This window comes from Saccopteryx leptura, chromosome 11 (assembly GCF_036850995.1).
Source record: "Saccopteryx leptura isolate mSacLep1 chromosome 11, mSacLep1_pri_phased_curated, whole genome shotgun sequence".
Classification (NCBI taxonomy): Eukaryota; Metazoa; Chordata; class Mammalia; order Chiroptera; family Emballonuridae; genus Saccopteryx; species Saccopteryx leptura.
In genome coordinates, this window is record NC_089513.1 from 79,595,933 (window position 1) to 79,613,272 (window position 17,340).

The following is a 17,340-nucleotide window of genomic DNA, read 5'->3' on the forward strand; positions in this document are numbered from 1 at the left end:
GTGCCGAGGCTCCGGGCCAGCACACTATCTCCTCCCTCGACTCTCTGGGTGACCTTGCGCCATCCCTTAGCGTCTGCCACTCACAGCGGTGGTAACGGGCCTGCACCTGCCTCCCTCCTCTCCCCGGGACGGCACCTTGGATTAAGGCAGTCTCCTCTGGGACGCACTTGAACGGGCGCTGGGAAGAGGGGGACGGTGTGAACTGGCCTTCATCGCCGAGTCAGCTTGCTCCCGACAGAGCACTTTGGGGGGTGTGAGGCCGTGTTTGAAGGTTTGCCGTGGGGAGAGCCCCGTCCTAGAGGGAGGGAGGGAGGACATTTCCGGTCACCTGCAGGAGAGCGTGTGGTGCAGGGGGCATGGCTGTATGGACTGGCTGTGCCTCAGGCGGCCCTGGGCCCTGGCCTCATTTAATAAGGTGACACAGGTATTATCTCAGGCTTTAATAGGGTTCAGGGACAGGGTTCATGTGCCCTGTGTCCTCTCCACGCGGAGACGGAGACTTCGCTGAGAAGCCGTGAGCCTTAGCAGCCAAGAGTGTTTCCAGAAATGCTTTCAAGGGAGAATGTTGGAGTGACACGTTGAGCCGGGAAGCCTCGGAGGGAACCAGGCTGCCGCTGGCATTTTAATGACGAGGAGAGGAAATGCATTACAGGGGTTGACGACGTGGTTCGCTTGCTAAGGCCCTGGAAGAACGGGCTCCCCAGGAGCTGGGGGGCAGGGGTGTCCCCGCTCCCTGTGAGGTGAAGGCTCCTTTCCGAACACATTTTCTCTGCGAGACAGCACCCCCTCCCTCCCACTTTTTAACTTTGCAAGAATGTTCTTCTTCAAGGTCAAAATGTCGAACTCAAAATTTCTGCCTAGGAGATGTCTCAGAATCTGTGTGGGTTCTGTGTGTTTTGTTCTCTTGACAAAATCTATTAGGGAAAAAAAAAAGACCCAGTAGGTGTGACAACTCATCTCACTTTGGGGATCTGCACGTAGAGATGCGTCACGCCCGTTATCGCTCCGTCCTTGTTGGGAGGCGGCGTTTGGCAAAGACCTCTGGGAGCCCAGCCCCGGCTCCCTCCCGTTTATATCTTAACCCGAAACACTGGCGTTGGTCCCGCGGAGGAGGAGCCTGTGTCACAGGGGAGCTCCGGGGCGTGGAGGTCACCGTGGGGGGGAACAGCCAGAAAGGAGCGGAGCCGGGGCTAGACTGCGTCTTCGTGATTCCCTGATGCACGCAGGCTGCGCGGCCAGGAGTCCCGGTTTCCGAGACGCAGGATTCTCCACGCGGAAGTGGGGCTGTCCTGGAAAGACAGGGGGGAGCTGGGGGTTTTCCTGTGCGGTGTTCCCCTGACCTGCTAGAGCAGTGTGAGTGGGCGCCTACACGTACATGTGTGCACACACGTGTGACAGTGCATGCACATGTGCGTGCCGATGCATACATGCGTGCAAGCATCAGTGTGTGCACACACGTATGACTGCATGTACATGTGTATGCCTACACTACATGTGTGTCTGCACACACATGTGGTAGTGTATGTGCACGTGCGAGCCTACACGTACATGTGTGCATGTGCGTCAGTGTGTGCATGCATGCACACACATGACAGCGCACACACACGCCTACAGGTACATGCGTGCATGTGAACGAGTGTGTGCATACACGTGCCATTGTACGTACACGTGTGTGCGCGCGCGTGCATGCGCACACGTGCTGTCAGGCCTCCACGGCCACGGTCCTAGGGCTGCCCTGGAGCCAGGCAGGGGAGCCAGGAGACGGGGTGCTTTGGGATCCCCGGTAAACGCAGCCCCTGTTCCCCACGGGCTGACGTGATGCCAACGGAGAGGCACAGCTCCTGGAACGGCGGCATTTGTAGTCTCCAAACGCTGCTGTGTGGTGCGCACGGTGGACGCAGTCTCTGGAAGGGTGCAGTGGAGGGTGTCACCTTTCCACCCCACCCCCTTCCAAACTCACAGACAGCCTCTGTGCCTCAGGGGACCCCAGCTGACCACACACTCGGCCCGTCACGGCCTGGGCCCCTCAGGGATGAGTCTCCTTTCAAGCCAATTATTTTGGCCCTGGTCCAGCTTCCGAAGGACACTGTGTGGTTCCTGTGCCTTTGAAATAGTTTTACAGAATGGGGGCAGGGACATGGGCCGCGGCTGAGAGCGGACGTGACTGCTAGAGCGTCACGCGTCTGCACGTGGTTGGAACTTGCTCTTTTCTCACCGGCCGAGCCCGTGGGAACAGCCTGGGGTTTTTCCTCTTCCTGACCCGCTGATGCGCCGTCAGACGCCCCGTGGGGCCGCGGGGCCTTGGCTCCAGGGACAACGCTGCTCCTCATGAGACCCACGTGGGAGGCTGGGAGGCCGGGAGGCCGCCGCGTCTGGGCCGCCGTTTGCTGCTAGGGCCCGTTGTGTGGATGCCTGTTTTGAGATTTGTGTTTAAGACTCAGTCATCAGATCACACAGGGGACCTCGGGATCACGTCACGACCGATGTGCTCACACTGTGACCGTGTCCGCAGGTGCCGTCAGTTTTATTTCACGATTTGCTCACATGTCCCCGTGACTGCATTGCCTACAGGAGGCAGCACCTCTTGTGTGACGGGTGTCGGTTTTGCAGTTGGCGTAAATGGCTCACAGGCTGTCACGTGACGAGCACAGAGCGCTAGGCAGGGGAGGCGGAGCTGGGGGGCGGTCCAGAGGGACGGGAATGAGGAGGTGGGTCGCAGAGCCCAGCAGGCCCGTGTTCTGGTGCTGACCCCGCTGCTTCTGTCTTTTAGGTGCTCACATCCTGCCGTGCCTTCCTCCTCTCAGCACGAGTCCCCACCAAGGTAGGTGCGGCGAGTTCTTCCTTCCAGCACACGCACACGTGCACCACACATGCATGCATACATGGACACATACATGCATACCATACTCCAAGCATGCACACACATTCAAATACCCACATGCATGCACACACACAAAACACACACACACTCTAACACACGTATGTACACATAACCTGTACCATGCACACATGTGCACACACACATTTACATAATACTCTAAAATACATGCACATGCGTACATTCTTCACACACATACACATGGAGGTATTCACCACACACATGCACACGCACACACACATGCACACAATACTCCAACACATGCACACGCACACACACACATGCACAGCTCCCACCTCATCCCTCAGTTATGTAGTCGTGGTTTTGGCTCCTGTGTGCCGTGTTCATCACCCCCTGCCCCCCGGGAGCACTAAATCAACCTGTGACGTGGGACATGCCACCCTGCTCCCCCTTCGGGTAACGTCCCAGAGACTGGGGAAGGCTCTGAGCTGGGTCCCCGTGCCCGTGGGGTCCCGTCACGCCCTCTGCGGGGACCGGGTTCCTGGGTCCTTCCATCCAGCAGCGGAATGCTTCCCAGGGCCGGGTGTGGGGCTCTGAGAGGTGCCTGGCCAGCACGCGGCCACCTCAGCCCCGCTGTGTCCCTGGGTGGACGGTGAGGGCAGCAGAAACCGAGCCGGCTCCGCCCCTGTCGTCTGCGGGAGGTTGAATGGATGCAGAACCGGGAGGGAGATTAGTGGCCACTGTCCAGGCAGAGGGTGCGGGACTGGACGGATTTTGAGGGAAATGGATGCTGGGCACAGGAGAAGAGGGGAAGGAAGCCCTATTTCTAAAGAAAAAGGGAAACCACTTTGTCCATGCGGAGAGAGGGGAGACTTCTACTTATTTTATTTTATAGCTGTGTGTTCCATTTAGGCGTGGTTTAAAATTCCTGAATGTTGTATTTCTCTAAACCCATTTAAAATACCAGTTCTTACAGAAGATGGGGGAATGGATGAGGACTCGAGTAATTGATCTGAATGTAACTCACACAGGACAGGGATTAGAAAGAAGGAAAAACGGACTCAGCCGTCATCACCCTGCTGGGACTTCCTGCAGGAACATTTGGAGATAAGAGAAAGTATATTTAGATGGCTCACTTCAGACATTCATTTCTAAATGAATAAAATTCCAGGACAGAAGCACATAGACTTTCCCCTGGGTTTGCCCAGGATGCATTTTAAAAAGTCAAACACACCCCTTCCCGTTGGGGACGCACGTCCACTCTTCTCTGAGAAACGGTCACTATCTCAGTGAGGGAACGGCGCTGTCACAGCAGCCTCCCGTCGGAAGCTGGTAGCATTTCTGGTGGTGGTATTTTTTTTACCTTGAATTATGTTCTCTGACCCTGATCACAGGTCTTTGTCTCCCTCCCCCCCCTCGACTGCAGCTCGAGCTCACCTTCAGCTACTTGGACATTCACGGCGTCACCTGCAGCAAGCCCACCCAGGTGAGGGTCAGCCACGGAGACCTGTTGTCCTCTAGGCGCAAGCTCATCACCTCCCCTCCCCCTGAGTCTCTGAAAAAAACGTGAAACGTCCTCTGTGTGGCTTCACCGTTGAGTGATTTCTTGAGAGCATGCTGAAAAGCCGGATTAGGGACCGTGGAAGGTTCTGCATGACGTCCCGTTCTCCGAGACGGGTCGGAGCTGGTTCTGATAAGGACGACCTTCTCCATAACCATTGGGAAAGAGCTGATCAGCTCTCTCTGTGAGTGATGTCAACGTGAGGGTGCGCTTGCTTAGAGATTTCGTACAATTTTAGTTGTAGGAATAAAATCTCACAGCTGTGATATGTAGTACTAGGCAAGGGCTTTCTGGGAATACAGGTGACATTTTTGGTATTCATGAAACGGAGACTTTTAAAAATAGCTCAGCCACGAGTAACTCGCAGACAATCCAAGCGCAGGATCTGGTAAGTTTTCCACGTACCCCCAGGAAACGGCCGCGGTCAGGGTGCCGAACACACCCCTCCTCCCAGATTTCCTCGGACACCTGTCAGCCGTCCCTCCTGCCCCCTCTCAGCTGCCGGCCCCTGCTCTCGGCTCATGCAGACGAGTATTCCTTTTTCTAGAACTTTCTGTGGCCGGGGCCCTACAGCACGTACACTGCATCTTCATGCCTTCTGTCGTCAGCGTCATCGCTGTGAGGTCCGGGGACCTTGCTGCACGTCTGTCTGTTGCGCATAGCGTCTTGCTGTGGCTCTCTCACCGCCCCCCCCCCCCCGCCCCCTGCCTGTTCCCTGGACGAGGGACACTCGGGCGTGGCCCAGGTCTGGGCGATGGCCAGGAAAGCTGCCGCCAACGTTCACCCGGCCCGGTCTCCGGCGGGAGGGACGCAGGCTCTCACTCCCTGCGGGTAAGCGTCCAGGCGTGGGGCGGCTGGATCAGGCAGTGACGCACGCGTGACGCCGTCCGCGGCCGCCCCGCTGTTGTCCCGGGCGGTTGTGTGGTTTGACATTGCTGCCAGCAGCCAGCGGGTCCCCGTCCCTCACCCCGTCCCCGAGCCTGGTGTGCCTGCCCCAGGGTGACGCGGCCCCTTCTGGTGAGCGTGCCTGCTTCCTGTCACGCCTGTGTTTCCCTCGGCGAGGGGGGGGCTGGGCATCTTTGTATCACTTGTCTGCCCTCGGTGAGGGGGGGGCTGGGCATCTTTGTGTCGCTTCTCTGCCCTCGGTGGCCTCTTGGGTCGAGAGCCACTTCACGCCTCTTCCCGCTTTTTACGTTGAGTTGCTCGTTTTCTTCGAGGTTTGAGGGTTCTTTGTCTACTCCGAATGTCTGGGCTTGTCTGAGAGATGAGTCACTCACATTTCCTGTCTGTCTCCTGTCCTTTTCCTTACAGCGCCTCTCAAAGTGCAGGAGTCTTAAATTCTGGTGAGTCTCGTATATCCGTATCTCCTCCCATGGATTGGGTTCTCTTGAGGTCGGATTGCACAAACCTTTGCTTGACCCCAGTCCACGGAAGGCTTTCTGTCTTCTCCAAGTTTTGTGGTTTCAGGTTGCACAGCTAAGTCCACGACCCATTTGGACGTAATTTTTGTGTACGAAGCCAGCAACGTGCAGGTGGACCCATGCTCTGTTCCTTCCTTCTTGGAGGGTGTGTGGTGTGTCCGCCCACGTGCTCTGTTCCTTCCTTCTTGGAGGGTGTGTGGTGTGTCCGCCCATGTGCTCCGTTCCTTCCTTCTTGGAGGGTGTGTGGTGTGTCCGCCCATGTGCTCCGTTCCTTCCTTCTTGGAGGGTGTGTGGTGTGTCCGCCCATGTGCTCCGTTCCTTCCTTCTTGGGGGGTGTGTGGTGTATCCACCCACGTGCTCCGTTCCTTCCTTCTTGGGGGGTGTGTGGTGTATCCGCCCACGTGCTCTCTCCCGTGTGTGTGAGAGGCAGCTGTCTCCCCGCTGAACGGGCTGTCACTTTGGTTGTGGAGATCCCTTGTTCCCACAGATGCCGGTCTGTTTCTGGACGCTGAATGCTGTCCTGTTGGTGTTGGTCTGTCTTTCTGTCCCCGTGACACTGCCTTGGTTACTGTAGTGTTGCAGGAGGACTTGACGTCAGACAGCATCAGTCCTTCAAGCGGCTCTTCCTCTGCAAAGTTGTTTCAATGACGCTAGGTCCTCTGACAGGCCGTCAGAATTCTGAATCTGTGAGTCACTGCGGGGAGAGACGGCGTCTTTGCCATACGGTGTCTCTGACCCAGGGAACCGGTCCCCGTCTCCGTTTATCTGGGCTTCTGTTTCCCTCGGTGGTGTTTTGCGGTAGGGCGCAGCGGACAGGTCTGGTACCTCTTCTGTTCGGTTTGTTCCTCAGTATCTTAAGTTTTTGCTGCTCTTCTAGTTGGTGTTGTTTTTAAGGTTCAGTTTCCGGTGGCTTCTTGCCGGTGCGTGGAGATGCAGTGGGTTTTCCTCGGTGCTCCTGCTCCTGTCTCCCCTCCACGCTCCGCTGACGGCCCGGCGGCTTCTCCGCAAAGGGCTTCGTCTTCTGCCCGGACGCCGTGTCTCTCGTTCGTAAGGGCTTTTACTTCTCCGTTTTTCACCGATGCCCGTCTGCTGTGGGGAGACATTCCTCGTGGGCCCCTCGGGGACTCTTGGGCTCCCCCGCGCCTTGCTGGATGCGGATTCTTGCTCTGACCGCGCTTTTCCTGGGCTGCTTCCCAGGGTTACCTGTGCTGTGAGCGGCCTGGGGGGGGGGCGGGGGAGGGGACGACGGAGTGTTTCCTCTGGACAGCGAGCAGGCATGTTGACTGCTCACCACGGAGACCGGACGTTGCTCAAGCCTCAGGGTTCCTTTTCCTGTCAGCCGTCCACTGTGCGTGCGGGCATCTGTCTGAGCCCTCCGGGTCCCCCTGCGGGACTCGGGGTTGGGGGGGGAACAGGAGCAATCCGTGCAAACATGGTACCCTTTGTGCGCCATCAGTGACAGTGTGCTTGGACCCTGACCCCAGAGTCTCCCGTCTCCTGTCAACGGTCATGACACAGCGACAGGCTAGCGTATCGGCTGGTCCACAGGGTGACCTCACATCTCAGGCCGTGTGGCTGGTGCTCTGAGACAGGGCTGAGGAGAGGGGGTGAGAGCAGACATCCCGTTTCACTCCTCGTCTTCGAGACAAAGTATTAGTTTTTTTCTCGGTCAGGTGCAGTGGTAGCTGCAGGGGTTTCGTAGCCGCTTTCTCTCTGGTTCGGGAAGTTCTCTTCTATTCCTACTTGGCTGAGAGTTGGGTTTTTAAAAATTTTTTTATTTTATTTTATTTTTCTGAAGCTGGAAACGGGGAGGCAGTCAGACAGACTCCTGCATGTGCTTGACCGGGATCCACCTGGCACGCCCACCAGGGGGTGATGCTCTGCCCATCTGGGGCAGTTGCTCCATTGCAACCAGAGCCATTCTAGCACCTGAGGCAGAGGCCATGGAGCCATCCTCAGCGCCCAGGCCAACTTTGCTCCAATGGAGCCTTGGCTGCGGGAGGGGAAGAGAGAGATAGAGAGGAAGGAGAGGGGGAGGGGTGGAGAAGCAGATGGGTGCCTCTCCTGTGTGCCCTGACTGGGAATCGAACCCGGGACTTCTGCACACCAGGCTGACGCTCTACCACTGAGCCAACCAGCCAGCGCCTGTTTTTTTTAAAATCAGGAATTAGTGTTGGATTTTATCAAATGTTTTTTTCTGTCTTTTGAGATTCTTGTGTGTGTTTTTAGAAAGTTTGTTAATAGGGTGACTTCACTTGATCGATTTTCAACTATTAAATTGACCCTTTCCCTCTGGGATTAACTCTATTCGGTCACGTCGTGTGACCCTTTTTATATATTGTGGGGCTCCATTTGTGAAAAAAAATTTTTTTTCAGAGAGAGGAATAGACAGGGACAGACAGACAGAAACGGAGAGAGATGAGAAGCATCAATCATCAGTTTTTTGCTGCAACACCTTAGTTGTTCATTGATTGCTTTCTCATATGTGCCTTGACCGTGGGGCTACAGCAGACCGAGTAACCCCTTGCTCAAGCCAGTGACCTTGGGTCCAAGCTGGTGAGCTTTGTTCAAACCAGATGAGCCCGCGCTCAATCTCGTGACCTCGGGGTCTCAAACCTGGGCCCTCTGCATCCCAGTCCGACGCTCTATCTACTGCGCCACCGCCTGGTCAGGCCATTTGTTAAAATTTTGGGAAGAAGCTTTGCACCCATGTTAGAGTGACTGACCGTAGTTTTCCATTTTTAAAATGTTTTCGTCTGCTTTCTATATTAATCATGGGGTCACAAGGTACGTAGAAAAAGTCGTCCTTCTTCTTCAATGATTTTAGAAACATTTATTTGGCATTGGTATTAATTCTTTAAACGTTTGCTTGAATTTACCAGTGAAGTCATCTGGGCCTAGACTTTTCTCTTTGGGAAGGTTTTTAGCTATGAATTCTACTTTTTAAAATATAGACACACATTCATGGGGTTTCTTCTTGAGGGAGTGTAAGAAATTTGTTCTTTTTATCTCAGTTGTGAAATTGATTGATACATAGTTGGTTATCGTATCCAATTGTTACCCTTCACATATCTGTAGGATATTATTCCTGACATTGATAATCTGGTTCTTCTCTCCTTTTTTTTTTCTACATTAGTCTGGTTAGAGAATTATCAATTTTATTATTCTCAAAGAATTTTCTTTTTGGTTTCATTGATTTTTCTCTATTGATTCTTGCTCTGATCTCGATGGTTTCCCCTTTTTTCTATTTGGTTTTAGCTTTAGTTTTCAGAACTACAAAGAAAATGTGTGTTTGTGTGTGTAGTTTATTGGTAACATTCCTCAAAGAAATTGTGAAAATGGTCACTTTATGTTGATGGAAATTACATACAAATCCTTGGAACTTTTCCCGTAGTTCCTTAGAGCCATACTTTATCCCGTGAGCTCATCGTTCTCTGGAAATGAGTTTGGAAGAACAACGTTAGTCGTGAATAGGGTTACCTCGCTCATGAATGACGGGCATAACCAGGACTTTCCTGCTGGTCTTAAATCAGAGATGCTCATGTTTGTGGTTTGTGGTTTGGGGGTTGGGATGGGGACAGAAGGGTACTATTGATATGTGAATTCCAAGGTTATCATCAAAATATATACAGTCCGCTCATGAGGAAGGATGTTGGACAGCAAGACTAACTTTCCCACGTGGTTGCCGGAACTGGTCTTAGCTCCCGATAATAGTCCCGCCCCTTCTTCACGTGTGACGTTCACGGGAGCTGGGGACACAGCGGCTCACCCCAGTGTGGGCAGCCCTCCCACCACTGTAGGCGCCAGACGAATAGCTCTGTAGCGTGACCTCAGGGTCACGTGGTCCCATGGTGTGACCGTGGAGGTGACATTCTGGTGAGACAGTTCAGACACCGGCCATATCAGGCACTTAGTCATGTTTAAAAGCTGATGTTTCAGCGTTGCCAGGGTGCTTTTAAAAAAAAAAATACTGATTCAGATTCCCTCTCCCTGTCATCACCCTCCACACACACACACACACACACACACACACACACACCACACACACACACACACACACACACCATGACAGTAGGGCTCAGTGTGTCTGGGTGGAGGGGACACCAGTGTTTTTATGAAGTGCATCACTTGGTCTTGTTCCAGAGCCTGGGCATGAGCAGCAGCCCGTGTCACCTCCGACCCGAGGTCCCCACGCAGTCTCAGGAAGCGACAGCGTCTTGCCCGTGGCGCTCACGAGGTAGCCTTGACGACGACATTCTTCTCTCCTGTTCTCTGGGAGTTGTTGCCGTGACCATTGCTGTTTCTATCGTAGCTGAGCTGCAGTGCATACATTCCGACGAGACAGACGGGTGGGACACACGATCTTGGTTGTACGAGTGAGAGCGGACGTGTTGAGTCAGGGAGGTGTGGCGGCTGCCTCCTCGTTCCTGTGCGCACGTGGGGGCGACCCCTGTCCCCGTGCTCCGGGCCTCACTGCCGGGACCCCTTCCGGGGGGGGGGGGCGGGTGCTGTGGCGTCCGTGGTCAGCAGACTGAGGCCGGCGGGGACATCGTCTTAGAGTGACAGGATTTCTGGACCGTTTCTGGGACAACTGAAACATCTGCTGTGCTTTCCTCTTCAAGAATAAGGTTAATTGTTTTCGTTGTCGCAGAATGACTGTGGTCAACCATCCATGGCCATTTGTGTTAGAGGAGAGAAGAACCCAGATCGGTTAGCTGGGGTTTTAGTTTTTAAAAAAATGCTTCTCTTCAAGTTTGGTCAGGCTGTTCTTCCTTAAAAAGAAGGCGGTGGGAGTTGGGAATTTGAATCTCACGTTGGAGCGTCTTGCTGACTATTATTTTCACCGTGTGTTGGAGGTCAGGGATGTCTAAGCTAAAGGTCTTCTAAACGTCCTGTCTTCCTGCAGCCAAACCAGCTGCAGGGAAAGCAGGTGCCAGAGAGGGAGCTCGTCCTCCCGACGGGGTGACTAGCGGTGACTGTCTCACCCGTGTCACACGGAGGTGGTCCCGCTCGCCCTGCGGGGTTTTTACGTGGGGTTGGCCCGGACGACCTCCTGTCCCCTCCTACTTGTCACCTCGATTTCTCCCCCGTCCCTCGGCGCCGTCCTGTGCAGTTAAACACGATTAGGCGTCAGGATGAAGTGGCATCAGAGGAGGCGACTCACGGGCGACTGTCCCCCGACCTGTAAACTGAGCGGAGGCCCTGCGTGTGGGGAAGGAAGAGCCTGTGGTGAACGTCGTTTCTCGAGGTGGGGAGGCCGGGGGCTGGGCGGGGACTCAGACACCGTGACTGTCCCCCACCTCCCGCAAGTGTCAGCTTTTTTTTTTTTTTTTTTCCTTTTTTTGTATTTTTCTGAAGCTGGAAACGGGGAGAGACAGTCAGACAGACTCCCGCATGCGCCCGACTGGGATCCACTGGGCACGCCCACCAGGGGCGACGCTCTGCCCACCAGGGGGCAATGCTCTGCCCCTCCGGGGTGTCGCTCTGTTGTGACCAGAGCCACTCTAGCGCCTGGGGCAGAGGCCAAGGAGCCATCCCCAGCACCCGGGTCATCTTTGCTCCAATGGAGCCTTGGCCGCGGGAGGGGAAGAGAGAGACAGAGAGGAAGGAGGGGGGGGGGTGTAGAAGCAAATGGGCGCTTCTCCTATGTGCCCTGGCCGGGAATCGAACCTGGGTCCCCCGCACACCAGGCCGACGCTCTACCGCTGAGCCAACCGGCCAGGGCCAGTGTCAGCTTTTTAAAACATGCACAGGTCGGTGCTTATGAGACGTCGGAGCCAAACACCACAAAGCGGCTCTGGGCCCCCTCACGACCCCTCATTGCGGGAGCCCCTCAGGAAGCACCTTCAGGTCAGTGAACAGCTCCTGCGCCATCAGTTTCGTGGCGAGGATGCTGTCGATTAGGATTAAAGATCTGGTTTTTATACAGCGAGCCAAGGAACTAGCGCCGAGGCGGTGTGCGCTCCGCCCCGGTGAACGCATTCTCTGGGGGTGCTTGTGGGAAGGCTCTGTTCTCGGGGTTCAAGCCACTTGAGTCTCTCTCTCTGGTCTCATCGTTTGGACAAGTAAATCGCTTATGTGTCCTTTCGGCGTAAAGACTTCGAAAGACGGGTTGCGATGATTCTTAACGTGGCTAATTTTAGGACAACCGAAAGCAGATCTAAAAACTGGTTAGTTCATGCGCTTGGTTAGTGGCCTGTTAGGTTGGTTTTGTAGAAATGCAGTAACAGCTAGAAGTGTCCGTGTGAGGAGAGTGTGAGGCAGCCGTACTCCAAAGGGAATCATTTGATACGACTGTTTCTGAGATCCTTGGTCATCTGGTTGTTTTGTTTTTTTTTTGTATCCCTCTGAAGCTGGAAACGGGGAGAGACAGTCAGACAGACTCCCGCATGCGCCCGACCGGGATCCATCCGGCACGCCCACCAGGGGCGACACTCTGCCCACCAGGGGGCGATGCTCTGCCCCTCCGGGGCGTCACTCTGCCACGACCAGAGCCACTCTAGCGCCTGGGGCAGAGGCCAAGGAGCCATCCCCAGCGCCCGGACCATCTTTGCTCCAATGGAGCCTCGGCTGCGGGAGGGGAAGAGAGAGACAGAGAGGAAGGAGAGGGGGAGGGGTGGAGAAGCAGATGGGCGCTTCTCCTGTGTGCCCTGGCCGGGAATCGAACCTGGGACTCCTGCACGCCAGGCCGACGCTCTACCGCTGAGCCAAACGGCCAGGGCCTATCTGTTTTTTTAAGTGATTCAAGCGGACCCTTTCTGTGTAACATGTGTCTGTAATCAAACCCTTGCTCCTTCTGTGACCTGGTGCTTTGTTCAGGTGGGTTTGTCCTTGATGGGGGGACTAGCTCTGTGACCTCGGTCTCGGCCGTGTAGGTATCATTTTGGACGTCTCCAGCGGTTACTACCTTTTAACATCATCCTTTCTTTCCAAGCATCCCCCCCTCCCCCTCTTCTTAGAGAAGGACAGAGTTTTAGAAGCATTTGATGGCTCTTTCATTATCAGGCCAATAAAGGTTTTCACATTTCATTTCAACACCTCATAAGGTTTCTTGTCTTTAAAGCGAGTTTTAAAAAGGAGAAAGGTGTCTGTCACACTGCGTAAGGTCCTCAGGGAGGGGGTTTCCTATCAGGCGGGGCAGTGGGGCTTTGCGAGGCGCCAGCTCCAGCCGGAATCTGGGTGGAGGGAGAAGACGTGTGTGCGAATGTAGAGCTTCAGCCTCCATCAGGGGGGCGCAGAGGGGGCACCTCGAGTCTGCAGCGGGGTCCTTAGTGATACTTGCTGCAGTTTGGGGGCGTTTCTGACCACCTGTCCACCCTGGACGCCAACAGTCCACCAGTGCTGTTCTAAGAAAGGGCTTCAGAAAATGCTGGAGACGCCGAGTGGGCACCAGCGTGAGTGTGGTCCCCGTCACTTACGATGAAAAATGTGAGGAATCGGGTCCTGATTAAGCAGTGTCCCTCCTGACCCCCCCCCCCTCCCGGCTCTTGCAGATGGTTCTGGAAACCGAGAAGTACGCCCTGTCCCTGAGGACGGCGTCGCCCGAGGACGTGAGCGAAGTGCTGGCCCACGTGGGCACCTGCCTACGACGGACGTTCCCCGGCCTGTCTCCCACGTGAGTCCAGGGCGGTGGGCAGGGGGGCAGGCCTCCTCCACCGGGGCCCGCGCGTCCGCGTCTGAGGTTCCCCGGCCTGTCTCCCACGTGAGTCCGGGGCGGTGGGCAGGGGGGCGGGCCGCGCGTCCACGGCTGAGGTTCCCCGGCCTGTCTCCCACGTGAGTCCAGGGCGGTGGGCAGGGGGGCGGGCCGCGCGTCCACGGCTGAGGTTTCCCGGCCTGTCTCCCACGTGAGTCCAGGGCGGTGGGCAGGGGGGCGGGCCGCGCGTCCACGGCTGAGGTTCCCCGGCCTGTCTCCCACGTGAGTCCAGGGCGGTGGGCAGGGGGGCGGCCCGCGCGTCCACGGCTGAGGTTCCCCGGCCTGTCTCCCACGTGAGTCCGGGGCGGTGGGCAGGGGGGCGGCCCGCGCGTCCACGGCTGAGGTTTCCTGGGCGCGGCCCTCTTCCTCTGGGGCTCACCCTGCTTTCCACCGCGACTGGGGGGCCGAGTGCGTGACGCACGGGCGTCCCCTGCTCTGTGACGGGGACAGAGCTCTCTTTCCCTGTGCTTTCTTTTCTGATCCGTAAGAGGACACCTAAAAAACAACAAGACAACTAACATAAGAATTTAAACAGCTCAGGTATGCTTGACTTTCATTTGGTTTTCTGCCCTGTGCACACGGCTCGGCTGTCCCCTTAAATCCTGGTACTCTGTGACGTGTTTTCCTCAGGTTGCATCGCACGGTTCTGTCCCGGGAAATGGATGGATGCATTTGTGTTGGTTCTGGGTCTAGGGAGACTCGGGGAGGGGCGGGGGGAGGGGGTCACCGTGTCCTTTCTTCTGCATGCACCGTGGGCCTGGAGTCACCCCTGCCAGTACGGGGAACAGGCCCCTCTGAGAAGTCCAGCGGAGCACGCAGGACAGACCACATCCCCGTCGTGTCCTCTGTCCCTCTCGCAGTACACGGGAGGACGTGGAACCCTAGCTGGAACCTTGAGCCTCTGTTTGACTCACTGGTCCCGTCAAAGATGTGAATCCATTGCGGGGGTCCCCAGCCCCCATCTCCGCCCTTGCTCAGAGCACTTCCGACGGGGATCGGCCAGCAGGAGTCTGTCCGCTGAGCAGCGGCCAGGAAACCGGGCGGACGGCACAGCCAGGACGGCTCTCAGCTCCGCCCGCCGGCCTCGAACGGTCTCAGCTCGGTTCTGTTCCCTGCACGGATCTGAACTTCTGGCTCCACCCAAATGGGATTGTGAGAACGACATCCTGATCAGCATCAAATATGCACAGATAGTATCTAGAAGTAGCTGCCGAGCCAAGAGGGGGCAGGCAGGAGAACCAGGACGACTCCGGGTGAGAATGACGTGCGCGGGGAGGTGTCTCCTCGTCACCCTCCCCGTACACATCGGGATGGACGTTCACCTCTTCCTGCCTCCTGCCCTCTCGTGATGACGTCGCCCCGCTCATGATATTAAGGAAAGTTTATTTCGAAGATACTGTAGGAAAAATTTGAAGGTGACAGAAGAACATGTCAATTAAATTTAGACATGACATCCCTGCTGGCGTTGCTTTGCCGACGTGTCCTGTTCGCCCCCCGCCGGGGACCGGCCTCTGGGTCGATGGCAGTGAGGAGAAGCCAGAGGAGGGGGGGCGCTATCTGTAGCCTGAGCGGGCGCTGTCCTGTGTGCCAGCCTGGAGCTTCTCTGATAGCCGGGCCGCTCTCCAACAGCAAGCTGAGTGTTTTACACGACGTCCTGCAGGCAAGTTCGCATTCATCTAGAAAATGTGCACTCCGGAACGGCCTCAGTCACACGTGGGTGCATACGTGTTTCCCGCCCTCTGAGAGTTCATAAGTCTCAAGAGAGTGTAAGAAGATCCCACAAAGACCATAGGGATGAGTGAGTGCAACATTAGAAAGAGGTTAGAAAGAGGAAGTCACACTTAACACAAGATGTCAAGAAAATGTCTGTTTTCCTCTGTTGCTGAGAGGAGGGCTTGGTTGGGGTGGGTCTGGGGATGGCTCTGAGGCTGGGTGGCCACGGCAGTGTGGCTGGAATTGCAGAGCGAGAGCAGGTGCAGCTGCAGCCACGTCGGGGGCCAGCAGCAGCCCAGCCCGCGGGAGCTGGGAGCCAGCAGGTGGGACTGGAGACAAGGCTGAGGTTCCACTGCAGGGGCACGTGGGAGCCGGGGAGGGCTTCTGACCTTTAGAAGCAGGTGGTAGTTACACTCGGGGAGATGCAGCCCCGCTTCAGGGACTTCTGGAGCCTCGAGGTCAAGCTGGGGGCTGCCAGAGGGGTGGAGCCTTCGGGGGGAGGCTCTCGGCAACCATCTCCCTTCTCAAGGCCTCAGTCTCCCCACCTGTAAAATGGGGATAATACTGTGAATGCACTTTTGTGAGGCTGCGTGAATTGGAAACCACTTGGAAACCGCTCCGAGCTTCACGGCGGACGCTGCGTGGTCTGTCCCCAGCGGCATCAGCGCAAAAGCCCAGTGGTCAGAAAGGGAAACGGTGACCTTTGAGGGGGGTTTTCTTTGATGCGGATGATTGTGATTAGTATACATTTATATGTGAGTTGATTGCATTTCTGTAGTTAGGGTTTTTTTCCCCCTTTTTGTTAAATGGGATGATATCCTCTTGAGGTGACAGAATAGTAACCTTCTCCCGTGACTTCCTTCTTGCGTGCCTCTGTTCTTTCCCATGTGACACGCCTGATGGCGGCCGACTCTTAGCGTCCGTGTGGAAGGACGGCGTTTCTTAGCTGCGGTAGGAAAACCGGGCTTGCGGATCCCTCCGTGAAGTCACACGCCAAGTGAAGAATGAAAAGCGAGGCTCTCTCGAAGAAAAGTGCATGTGGGACTCGATGTGACACGTGACACACAGGCCGTGGCAGCCCCCTCGCTGTGGAAGGCGGAGGGGTACACACAGGCCATGGCAGGGGCCCCCTCGCTGTGGAAGGCGGAGGGGTACACACAGGCCATGGCAGGGGCCCCCTCGCTGTGGAAGGCGGAGGGGTACACACAGGCCATGGCAGGGGCCCCCTCGCTGTGGAAGGCGGAGGGGTACACACAGGCCATGGCAGGGGCCCCCTCGCTGTGGAAGGCGGAGGGGGGCATCGCCGAGATGAGGGGGGCATCGCCGAGATGAGGGGGGCATCGCCGAGGCAGGGACTGTTCTGGGCACAGGGGCCACATGACACGGACAAGCACCAGAAGTGAACTTGAGACAGATTCACTGATTTAAGTGGATTAGAAGGATGTGCAGATTTTCGTCAGGTCAACACCCAGGCCTGAGGTGTGTGCGTGGAGAGCCACGAGGGGGTCGCCTCGTTCGCTGGTCCTTGCCCCCGAGGACGGCTCTCTGAGTCAGGTGGGACCGTCAAGGCCAGAGGGCCAGCGCCGTCACCTCTGTGCAGCTGCGGTCTGCGCGGGGCGGCCGGCTGCGTGAGACTCAGCTGTCATCACGGCACGTGTGTGACGCACTGCTTGACCGAAACGGAAGCAACAGCCTTCTTTAATTTTTTTCCGTCCCCATGTTACCCCCTTTGTCCACCCTTTTTGGTTTTTTGTTTTGTTTTATTTTACAAAAAGTCCCACCACAAAATAGATTTCTACACGCATGATTTCTGACGTCCGTTGTTGCTGTCGATCTTACAGGAAGATCATGAGGAGGGTGTCCCTGGAGCCTTCGGAGCGCCTGGCCAGCCTGCAGGCCCTGTGGGACAGCCAGCCGGTGCCCGAGCAGGGCCCCTGTGGTGAGCACACGTTTTAGAACCAGAATACGAGTGGTTGCGCGGATGCCCGGCCAGGAAGCGGAGTCTATTCCTGGTGGGCTGCTGTCCAGGTGCAGTCAGCTGTAAGGTGCAATTAGCCCGGGCCAGACGGGTGGACAGAGTCCTATATTTAAGCCCTGCCACATCCTGCTGCTG

At 56.2% G+C, this 17,340-nt stretch overlaps 1 protein-coding gene across 4 annotated transcripts in view; it reads left to right on the forward strand.

Moving 5' to 3' along the window:
• Positions 1–17,340, forward strand: part of CARMIL1 (capping protein regulator and myosin 1 linker 1) — a 213,781-nt gene that overhangs the window by 71,274 nt on the left and 125,167 nt on the right. For all 4 annotated transcript variants that reach the window (XM_066352268.1, XM_066352272.1, XM_066352270.1 and 1 more), the window contains exons 3-6: positions 2,771–2,821; positions 4,266–4,325; positions 13,315–13,436; positions 17,069–17,166. In XM_066352268.1, the coding sequence (XP_066208365.1) occupies positions 2,771–2,821; positions 4,266–4,325; positions 13,315–13,436; positions 17,069–17,166 (331 nt within the window). The remainder of the gene's footprint in view (positions 1–2,770; positions 2,822–4,265; positions 4,326–13,314; positions 13,437–17,068; positions 17,167–17,340) is intronic.